At 38.6% G+C, this 11984-nt stretch overlaps 1 protein-coding gene across 1 annotated transcript; it reads right to left on the reverse strand.

The window, feature by feature from the left end:
* Positions 1 to 485: 485 nt before the first annotated feature.
* On the reverse strand, positions 486 to 10737 carry mmaa (metabolism of cobalamin associated A). The gene is made up of 7 exons (XM_053332472.1): positions 10703 to 10737; positions 9955 to 10384; positions 8009 to 8131; positions 7619 to 7789; positions 6270 to 6355; positions 4947 to 5096; positions 486 to 1478 (listed from the first exon to the last, which is right to left on the reverse strand). The coding sequence occupies exons 2-7, from the start codon at positions 10382 to 10384 to the stop codon at positions 1188 to 1190; spliced, it is 1251 nt and encodes a 416-aa protein (XP_053188447.1). The 5' UTR covers positions 10703 to 10737; the 3' UTR covers positions 486 to 1187.
* Positions 10738 to 11984: the final 1247 nt, after the last annotated feature.

The raw sequence follows: 11984 nt of genomic DNA on the forward strand, positions 1-11984 counted from the left end.
TGGCTTCTCTTTGTCTTTTGATCTCTGGTGGTGTCCGGGAGTGCAGTGCATTATGAAGTAAATTCTGAAGATATTATTTTAATATTTTGCCTGAATTAGAAGCAACTGTCTCAGTCTGATCATTCGTAGCACTGACATTTCTGGCTCCAGAATGAGAAAAAAATTTAATTAGATCTTTGACAAATCTCTAGACTAATATTCGTAGAGGTTACATTAATCACTCCCCCTTTTTCATATCATGGGCAAACACAAAGTGAGAGAAAATCCCAGCCAACTGCACCGACAGATTTAATGTTATTCACTTATCTACTTACATTTATGATTCATATTCTTTTATATTTTAATTATTCCACTCAGAAACAAAAGTAGCAGATAAAACACACTTTCAAAGTCCATTTGCTTTTCCAAGGAAAATTTGTATTTGTTATTAGAGCAATGTCCGTGGCAGTTTAACAAGAGAAACAAGAACAAGAGACAATAACTTATTCCTCCCATTAACACTTTTCCTTATGGTTACAAGTAGTGTGTATTAATGATCTATCTGTGTGAGGGGTGTTCAGAAGTGGCTGGGAAAACTGCTCATCATAGATCATACTCCAACTACAGTATGTGTCATGTCAGTATTTATGGCGTGAACAAGTCACAGTTTCACCCTCGAATGACCCTGTTAGTAAAGGCGATGGGTATTGTGCAAACTATTCCCCAAGTGCATCAATGTGGCCTTTACAATCCTCCCGGTGTGTTGAGCTTATCGTCCTAAAAATGTTCATGATTGTCTTTGGTGTTCTTGTCCACTAAAACAGTCCCGATATCTGTTTTAGAATGGCAGAAAAACATTTCAAATCTCACAGCAATGTTTGAACATTTCCTCACAAGTGAAATGTTCAATTTTGACATCTATAGTCCAAATGTGAATGTGCCCTTAAGCGGTGGGCGAGAAGTGACAATTGCCCTCCCCTGATGTGGATAAAAGCAGGCTGGAGCTTCTGTCGAGGGGTGACTTCTATCTCAGGTAATTTAAATTTCAGATTCAGTGTAAAAAGAGCAGTGCTGCTTCCTTTTTGCAAAAACCGCAGAATCAAGGTCACAGTTTTTCACTCTGTCCTGCTTTATTTGGCACTGAGTGGCCCTGATCAGCAACGAGGTACCAATCCATCCTCCTCAAAAAAGAGCAGTACCAGTGATAACTATGATGATGATGATAGAAAGGCTTTGAGAAGCAGATCAGAGGCCAGTCCAGGGGAGATGGCTCCTCTTGTCACCTTTTCCTCAAGGTGTGGTAGAGCCTCTCTGACACGGGGGTGATTCTGGAAATGGGAGAGGACGTTCTCCTGGATCAGACTCCACATCCAAACCTTCTGCTGGGCCTTCCGCCGGCCCTGCAGTTCACCACTGGCCAACTTGGCATCCCGGTAAGACTCCATCTTGGCCCAGACCTCTGGAATGCCCTCACCTGTGTGAGAGGAGGCACGCACCACCTGAGGAAGGAGTTAGAGGGGAGGGGTGCGGGATGTATGCGTGAGTATGTATGCTCTAGACTAGACAACTATTTGGCTTGAGGATGTCACCAAAGACATACTTAAGGTTAGGATCATGGAAAGTTTTAAATGATCTATGTATTTTTGTCTCATATATAAGATCAGTGAGAAATGAATAATTCTTCTTTGAGACACTTCATCTTAAGATGTGGTTAAAATTGTCCTGGTAACCAAACACATAATAAATAACCACAGCGTCACTGCTTCAATTCCAGCTGATGACCTTTGTCTCATGTCATCTCATCTTTTTTTTCTTCTCCTCCTCCTCCTTTTTTTGGTCTCTACTGTCAGTTGTCCAACAAAAATCTTAAAAATAAAGATTTACTCATGAGTGATCTGGTGTTTTATAATTGTTCAACTGTATTTTTCGTTATAGCTAGCAAGAACAAAGTGCTGCAATACATTTTTTATTCTCTTATTTTCATTCTGACTTCACTATGTTAAATGTTTTTAATCGTGTAGGGAAACACGGGTACAAATTAGCATATGAACAAACCCGGCACGCTCACACTCATATTTTTAATGTCTATGTTAATTGATGCACATTGTCTTCCATAAATAAACAAATAAACTGGACCTGAAACAATTAATTGCCAGTAAATTGATTAATGGCTTAATTATCCTTGGAAGCCCCCTCCACTCAAAAATGTGCTTGTTGTTCTTTCCTTCCTGGCAACTGGCAATGTGACTATTGTTGATTTTCTTCATGCGACAGTATGATGCCATTGATGCCATGCATTGCCATTTGATGACACTGTATAGACCAAATGCTTCAATGATTGATTGCGACTATTTAAACTACTTTTTCAAATAAGCAAAACATTTCTTTTAATGTAAACTGTGGCACTTAATTCTGGAGTTGCTTTTCCTTTCTATGGGATTTGTAATATATTTGAGAATTATTTACGGTGCACCTCAGCCCTGAAAGAAGCTGTCATGTCACTGCACATGCAGCATTGGTATAACACCTTGTTCACACAGTCATCCTGAGGATAAATGTCATTTTATGTCTTTAGTACTTCAATAAGTGACTTCATGTCTCTTTTCTGAGCTTGCTACAGATTCAAGAGCACATGATGAAATTCAGGGTAACGATCAAACTCAAAGCAGACACAAAAGTGAAAGAGCCTCAGATTAAAAGGAAAATGAAAACGTCAGGTCAGTCAGATGTGCATTTAGGACTCATGAAAATACTTATACAACAGTTAACCTTCTGTTATGTATCACTTCATTACAGACTGTGAATAAAGAGAAGAGGGGGGAGTTCAGAGGAAGCACTAGGATAGGACAGAGACAACAGTGTTGATGTAAAATAAATCTCACAGATCCTTCACAATCTCCAGGCAGTGTAATGAAATTACACGTATCATTAGGAGATAATTTGCATCAACTGGCAACTGCCAAAGTTGAATTTGACAGCCTGGTAAATATTGGAGGCCTGTGATCAACAGCCAATTATGAATCCTCTAATTACATCATGAAGTTAATCATTTTACAAGGACTGGATTCAAATCTGATGCAAAAACAGGAAATAGAACTTTGTGAGACTAACTGAACTGCATGTTCGCTAATTATCGTTTTTTAAAGGGCAATTTAAAACAAATCAAAAACCAACGTGCTGCATTACTTGTCCCCTCTGATACCACACAGATATAGTTTTGGTTTTATGTCCATGTTTTAAGTTATCTGTCTGCGAGATTTCTGCTTCCACCCCAATACAATAAAAGTAAACAGAATTTTGATGTGGTGTTAAAAATGACATTTAAAATGTTTTCCAGGGAACTGTGTCCACACACTTCTCTGTGAACAGTTTCCATTTGAACTGTTTTTAACCAAAGATAGAGTCCCAATGAAAACTTTGGACATAAATGCCACCAAAGGTAAGACAATATGTTTTTTTGTCATTTGGGTTAACTGCCCCACAGGGGGAAAAAAACTCTAGCAGATCAGTATTGTACTTCCTTAAAGTTGGGGAACTCACAAGAGACAGATTAAGCTCCAAAAACACTTCCTGCAATCCAATTCAATAGTTTTTGTTAGACTCTCACTGCCTCATAGACGCCTTTCAGATGGCTTTCCACACAGAGTTTTTGTTAAAACTTGGTGTCTTTAAACTCAAACTGAGATGTATGGCACTGTTCAGGAACAGAGTTACAAAGTTCTTCAAATTCACAAAAAAAAAGACAACTGAATAAAAATGCACATTGAAGATTAGCTAAATTGTTAGAGTAATAATAAATCAGGCAAGAAATGATCGTAAAATCCCTTTGAGAATAAATCAAATCAGTCTTTATAGGAGATTTTAATTGAGTAGAAGTGATATCAACTGAGCAATTTTCTCAGGACTGACAAAGTACCTTCAGTATCACGGATATTATACAACTGTTTTCAAAAGCTCAGCAGGACATGTAAAATTAATGGATTGCCACTTTAAAACCAAGACATGAAGAGAGAATACTGTTCATAGTCAAGCTTAACTTTGATGATTGGTGACTGGCAAATGACACTGAGGATTGGAAATTCAGGATGAGAAGCATTAGGTGCATTAAATGTGATGATGAGGCTTTTCTATGTTTTAAATCATTGTAAAATGAATGTCTTTGGGTTTTCCACTGTTGCTTGAATAAAACAGCATTTGAAGAGGAACTTTTGATAGATATTTCAAGAGATTCCATCAACCAAATGATCAATCTGTTAATTGAGAAAATGATCAGCAGATTATTAGTAAAAGTGTTGTTTATGTTTTCATGCAGAGCAAGGAAAACAGACTGGCAGACTGTTGAGACAATGCGAACATAAATCATAGATTATGGTACAGAAGGCCAAACAGAGAGGAACAAAAAAGGCAAAGATAGCAAAGGTAAGGATGAATACAGAGACCGAAACTACAAGAGCAGCCTATCAGCTTTAATGTGAGTGTGCGGGCTTCTAATAAGCGAAATGCATGACACAGCAGCCGAGTATTCAGAGCAGCAGTGAGGGGGGAGGTAGCGATGGGGAGGTGGAGATGGGGGTGTTGCCTGGCAGTTTGCCCAGCGGGCAGATGCTGCATTGGGCTGCGAAAACAAAGGGACAAGGCCAGGCAGGGAGGCAGGCGGGTGAGCTGGGATGTGCTGGGGAGGGGTGAGACACTGCAGTACTGGACCCATAATGCTATGACATCATCAACATCATCAACATTATCATCCTCCTCCCCCCTCCTCACTCCCAGGTTAGCTGACCTCTCTGCAGGACGTCTTGTTGGGTCTATGAAGCAGTAATACTTGTGCTGCGGCTGCCCAGTAGGTCAAATGTTGAACAATGTTGTATCTTTTTTTTAAAGTCCTAATCATTCTATTTCTGACCTCTTCTCTCATCAAACTATCTACACACACACGCAGAGTCATTATTTTACACACATGCACACACCTTTGGGTTCCAGGACTTGGAGCTTCTCCTGAGCAGCTTGAGTGCACTTGTGTATTCAGTCTGGATCCTCCTGGCCGGCACCACCAGGTCTCCATCCGATTTTGTCACCACCACCAAGTCGGCCTTCTCGATGATGCCCCTCTTGATACCCTGGAGAGAGATTTTGGCATTAGAGAGGGGGGCTCATTAACTTCTCAAAACGCTGTAAATAAATCTGATGTCTAGACGTCTAATCTGCTGAGTGATCTGCATTCAGAGAGACTGATGGATGGATGGATGGGGTGATGGTTGGCAGCTGCTGCCAGTTTACTATGAGCCAGAAACCAATATAATATTTTATTGTTACTTTGTACCCATCCCCCATCAGCTTTGGTCTGACAAAGTAAATAAACTACTCTAAAAAGTTCCTTTCACCTGTTGAAAGTAGATGCAGTTCATTTTTGTTGTATCCAGTACAACAGCTATATAGAACATCTATCGCTGTCAATACTGTTTGTGCTTCGTTTTTGCACACTTGAGTCATGCAATATGTCATATCTCAGTGAAACTGGATGTCTGTATGACACATAGTTTTCTGACTTGCAGGATATAGTTTGAACTACTTTAATTCTGGTTGTTGTTGGGAATATTGTACTTGCAATCTGTATAACAAAAGGTTTACTGTTTGTTATTATTATGATTCATTTTAATGTTTCTATGGCAATGTGTTTCATTTAAGATTTAATCAAAATAATTAAAACAAATAACGCTTGAGCTGCCTAATGTCCCACAATAAATCATTATAATATTAATCTTAATGAGTTAGGCTAATTAGGTGATTAATTTAACTAATTAATTCATCAATTAGCTCATAGGTTTTTCCAACATACTTATGTTCTCATGCATGAACACGGCTTGTATTTCTAGAAATCAGTTTCTTCTTAGTAAATAGAAATGTATGCAGTTAAAAATGAAGATTAGGGCATTACTTTACTCTCAGTGAATCTGTAGTGTAAGAAAGTAGAAGCAAAAAGCTAAATTAGTTTTTACTTCATCAACACAAACTAACAACTAGATTATGCAGGAATAAACAAACCTGAAGTTTGTATAATGTACTGCTCTCATATGCCAAGACCTAATTACAGGATATACTAAAGACAGCAGGGGCTACAGTAACAGTAACATAAATTAATTTAATATTAACAATTTGTGTTTTAACAGTGCTGTTAAGTATAAGATATTAAAATAAAGCATGTCTAATAATCTCTTCCTTCAAGTTCCAAACAGATGCAACAAGATCTGGAGCTGATGGGTTCCTTGGTGCTGCTGCTGTTTGTCACTGACCTGCAGTTCATCGCCCCCTGCTGGTGGAATCAGCAACACAAACATGTCAACCATGTCAGCCACTGCAAACTCGGACTGGCCCACACCTGTAAACAAAAGACATATTTAAATACTACTGCTAACCAGCAATATGATAAGATGTGATGACAACGAATTATACTAAATTACCACCCAAAAAGCTTCAAACTGTGATAAATGCACAATCGTTACTTTAAAAGTCATATCTTGGAGAGTTACAGTGCAGGTTCTCCTGTGTAGGGCACATTCGATTGATCAGTTTAACAAGAGAAAAATAAAAGTTGTTTAGAAATGGTTTTGAATAATCATGAGCTTCCTCAAAAAAAATGAAGGCAAGAACCTAACTTCTGGGACTCATCAAAGTGTCTGAGTGAGGCTGAGTATCAAAACTCAACATGTGTCTGTAGCATAAAGTATCAAAAAATAACTACCAAGAGTTACTACACATACTTGCTGAGATTCTTACTCTTAATTTCTTAATTCTTTGATCAAATATTTCCTCATTTAAAACGCAATTTTGTGAATGTTTTTCTGTCTTCTTGTAAGGCAGTGTTAGGAGAACACTGATAGGAATTTTCGTTTTGGCTTATTTTGATTAATGCAAAAAAGTTGGATGGTTGTAGAAAAACATTTTTTACATTTATACTAGGAAAAGATAAGGCATCAAATAAGTATTGCTTTCATATCCGCAACGCCTGGGCCTCCTGTCAATGCTCATTGCCAACATCCACTCCATCGACAATAAGATAGAGTACCTAAGACTGCTTCTGACCTCCCACAGAGAAATGACAAACTGCTGCACCTTCTTAACCGAGACATGGGTGCATGAAAGTATCTCCGTCTAGGCTATCCAGCTGGCTGGGCTAACCGCTCTCTGGGTGGACAGGATTGCTTTGTTGTCCAGTAAGACCCGAGGCGGTGGCTTGTATGATTATATTATGAAAACCTGGTGAACAAACACAGCAATCATCTCTGCACACTGCTCAGCATTGGCGAGGGTTCTCGCAGTCAAATGAAGACCTACTATAAGAATTCACAACTATGATTATCATCGCTCACTAGGTTATTGACCTCTTGAGCATTATCCCATTATCTCAAAATGTCAGATTTCAGCACGATATCTGGTTAATCGGTCAACCACTACACTGTTAAAACATTTGTGTCATATATTTTGTATATTACATTAAATAGAATCAGCTGATAGCCAAAACTGATTGCAACTAAAGAAAACTGCCTATGAAAAGTCATTTTCATAGGAAATTTGAGCCTGCTGAGTAAGTGTAGCAGTAGTGAAAGTTAATTTTGAGATGCATCAGTCAAGCATGTCTTACCCACAGTCTCTACAAGGACAATGTCATATCCCGCCCCTTCACAGAGAACAATGGCCTCGTTGGTTGTTCTAGTGACTCCACCAAGTGTCCCAGAGGCCGGCGATGGCCTGATGAAAGCATCCATGTCCCTGGAGAGTTCAGTCATACGAGTCTTGTCACCCATCAGAGACCCTGCAACAAGAAGAATTTTCCAGTTTGTAGCAGAGATTAAAAGACATTCGTAATCAGAACATAATCAGCACAGTAATCACATACAACTAAAAAATATTTTTCATAAAATTAAATTAGAATTTCCCACATAGTTCCATTGCACATTGTGAAACACCATTCTCCCAATAACAACCGTCAGTATCAGTATCATATGTTGATGATCTGCATCACAGATGTTACCTCCTGTAGTGCAGGAGGACGGGTCAACAGCCAGCACTGATAATTTATGTCCTCGTCCTGTCAACATCTTCCCCACAACCTCAATGAAGGACGACTTCCCTGCTCCTGGAGGACCGGACAGACCTGAGAAAACAGAAAATCAAATCAGCAAAAAAATGAAACTACTTTTTGTTTTTTGGCTTGTTTGTTTTTTCACATAGGGCTGTACGATAATTCAACATTATCATACTTACTGTAAGCAAAAATCATATTGTGATCGTACAGTATGATCTTTTCAGGTTATCATTCAACAAATTTCTGTTTTCCATATTAAGAGCAAGCTACTATTAAACTGTTAGTTAAGTACAGAACTGTTTCCATTTTATAAATAACGCTACAACCTGGGGCCAAAGTATATTCCTGATATCCTCAAAGAATATACTGTAAAGAGGTGCACCCCAGCATTCCTGTTCTAGGGAGTTTAGTTCTTATTCTGTATTTTATAGAATTCATCTCTTATCTATGGTGGAAGGACCAATCATTCATCCCTGTATTATTTATGGAATTGCAAATGTACTGCTGTGTGATTCAGTTGTAGTTTACAGATGAATGGTTTATTGTAATGTTAATGAACATGTGAACTATGTAAAATCATAATAAAAAGAGAATAACAAAATAAAAAATGAATATACTGTAAATCTACTATATCTCTAAGCCAGCTCATAATACCTCCTGTCACAATCAGTGAAGTTGCATTTGGTTAATAGTGGGTATGATCCAAAATCCAGATCAGTTTGGGGGGATTTTTACTCCATTTAAAATCAGAACTGACTTGAGCTGACAGCCCTGTGTGGCAAATAAATCAAATACCATGTGTGCCAACAGCACCATGACCACATATAAGCTTTTGGTGGGTGAATATAAATCATTTAGTTTCTGTAGTATTTCTGCCAACACTTAAAGGTGCAGTGAGTAAAATTTAGTGGCAACAACTGGAGCAGACTTGGCAGAAATGTAATATTAATAAGTATGTTTTAATTAGTGTATAATCCCCTGAAATAAGTAATCATTGTGTTTTTGTTACCTTTGAATGACCCCTATATATGTACAAAGGGAGCGGACCTTCCACACAGGCTCTAGAGAGCGCCTTTCGCGTTTTTCACAAGTTTCATAGCCATCGCACGTTCTCCTCACTGGATGTAAATAAGTATGGAAGACACATCTCCACTTCCTACTGCTATGCCAAAGTGAAGCCAAAATATCTCGTTTCTGGGAGCTTAAGTCTTGCTTGTGTAACGTCGGGTGGGGTTTGAGGGCGGCTCTCATAGCTGTCAATCATGACGTCACACACCCATTTTATACTGTCAAACACCTAATTAAAAATAAACTTATCAGGAAAATGAGCACCTTAACAACAGGAAACATCTTTGATTGTTTAGATTGATGTCCCATCCGCTAACATGGAGGAGTCGAGACTTATGACCTATATACTATACTGCAGTTAACTACTGGAGCTGTCGTGACATCAATATTCATACACAGTCATTGGTGGGGGGGGGGGGGGGTATACCGTTAGCTACGATCTGCTAAATGCCACTAAATCTTGCACACTAGTCCTTTAATGCCAATTCTGGTCCGATATTCCACTTACAAAGTGTGATGTGGAAATTTGAAGCCTCATATACACTAAGAATTCACTTTCAGTTAAGTTGGAGACATCTCGTGTCCATTAGTTTAATTTTTGAAGTGAAATATATTTGGGTTTTCAGAGATACTTGAATTTTTAATGAGAGAGAAGGATTATTTTTTGAAGTACTTCATATCAGACAAGCACAGTATTTGTGTGTGTCTTAACACATGTCTGGAGGGGATATTTAAGGGGATAAAAGACACACACAATGCAGTATAGTTCCCCTGGCCTTGTCTTCTCTCTTATCCCCAGATGAATACAGAAACAGACCACGCACCGACTCTAAAGGCCACCGGCTTCCCCCCATTACGACTCTCCTGCTCCCTCCTGTAGGCCAGCACCCTCTGCAGCAGCACCTGAGCCAGTTCTTTCTTCCTGGGATGCTGGGTTTCCACCAGTGTGATGGACTCGGCCAGAGACGCCCGCTGTCCTCCGATCAGCCCCTCATACAGTTTGTTCAGCAGCCTCTGCTCAGGCCCGCTCAGGTCCTGTATTTCCTGGCTGAGGGCTGTGCTCACACCCCTCCTGTGCTGAGAGCTGTGACTAGGGCCCGTGGTCTGGTGACAGGGGTGGGAACTGGTCAAAACCCCTCGATGGAGGCAGCATGTCCTGGTGGCTGATGGGACAGTGAGTGAAGAGGAAAGGGAGGCGATGTGGCGGAGGAGGGAGAAGCTAAACCGCCCCATCTTGTGGTACATATGGGGCATCTAGGAGGAGAAAGAGAGAAAAACAATGAGGCAGTTGTGATTTTAAAAAAAAAAGTCATTAACTCGAGCTACAATGTTTTAGGATTTAGGTAACGAACACAAAGGAAGACAGCCTCCTCTGAACCTTAAATTTAGCTGTCTTTAAAGCTAAAACATACACTGATAGCGACAACTGAGCTAACAGTAACACTAACAGCAGTCACAAAACATATGTCAACGCAACGCTAGCCCATACTGTAACTGTATACAGTTGTCAAAAATAAAGCGAATAAAGAGTTTAGACAAAAATGTTAATAATAGTTTGAAACAACAACTCACGCTGACCTCTCACCAGCTGCACGGAGGTGTTACAGGTTACATATCCACAGCAGTCTCATTCATTCTCTTCCTGTTTCCGCTGACGTCAGCACCGCCCCCTACTAACAGTTCCGTCATTTGATTTAGAAAAATAAAAGTATTTCTCCAAAATAAAATGTACCCCACTAATTATCCGGTACTGGGGAGTACCATAGACAGTACCCAGGAGTAACTAGTTTTACAAAAAATACAGAATAAATGTAACTGTAATCCGTTACAGTTACTTATGAAAATGTTGATTACAAAGGTGTTACATCTGATTTGCTCAGGGTTTTATTTCCTCATTGTTTAATATTTAACATGTTACTTAATACATATATTGCTGTTTTTAATTCTTTGAAAACGTTTCTTTGACTTATTTGGAGCACACATGGGCTAAAATGGTGTCACAGTATCAATAAGCCCATGCTAGACTTTTGACTTTTTATATTCCAAAATGTAAATGTACTAATGAAAACAGTTTCTAATGAGAGATAAATTAAGAAATGATTTCCCTTATAAATCATGTCAGTATCCATGAAAAACACCTGATTTTGGAAGGTTTAATGGGAACACTTATCCTAACAGTTGACAACATTTGTTAGAAAATTAGAAAATTAATCAAAAATTAACTAGTAAACTGTAACCTATTACATTTACAAAGTAACCTATCCCAACCTAATTATCTGATTGGTAAGTTCATGAACATTGATGTGTCTCACCTTTTGTAAACATGATACAGAAATTATCTCACATCTGTTGAGATCAGAATTGGACTCATCTGAAGTCTCACATTTCTGAAGCTCTGAACTCACAACTGCATATTCTTTTCCTTAACCTCAAAGATATCATCTGCTACCATGACTGCAGAATATCTGATTCATATTGTAATTCTTTATGCATTTTTTTATTCATATACATCACATAAATTTGGACCTTTCCTCATAAAGTTGGACTCTTCATTAAAATCACTCAAGCCTGTAAATATATAAGTTCCCCCACCTTTTTTATTTTATTCATTTACTATTTACTTTTATTTCAGTTATCTTTATATGTATATCATATCATATTCCTTACTATTTTTTGAAAATAAAAACATTCCCAAAACATACTCGAATTATAATAAAAATGAAAACAAAGTGATGACAGTTTCAGCCAGCAAGTGGCAGCAGAGCTCAATATTTAGCATGACATCTGAAACAACTTGCATGATGTTTTGTTGTGTTTCTCAAATTGACAAATTGTAGCCTATTTGCGGGTAACC

Source organism: Scomber japonicus, chromosome 2 (genome assembly GCF_027409825.1).
Source record: "Scomber japonicus isolate fScoJap1 chromosome 2, fScoJap1.pri, whole genome shotgun sequence".
In the NCBI taxonomy this organism is placed as follows: Eukaryota; Metazoa; Chordata; class Actinopteri; order Scombriformes; family Scombridae; genus Scomber; species Scomber japonicus.

Excerpts from the sequence above, each read along its gene's own strand:
- mmaa (XM_053332472.1), bottom strand. The coding sequence starts at position 10,384 with ATGCCCCATATGTACCACAAGATGGGGCGGTTTAGCTTCTCCCTCCTC. Across the intron at positions 7,790-8,008 it reads GTCCTCCTGCACTACAGGAG|GGTCTCTGATGGGTGACAAG; the intron begins GTAACATCTGTG and ends TTCTTGTTGCAG. Across the intron at positions 6,356-7,618 it reads TGTCCTTGTAGAGACTGTGG|GTGTGGGCCAGTCCGAGTTT; the intron begins GTAAGACATGCT and ends TTTTGTTTACAG.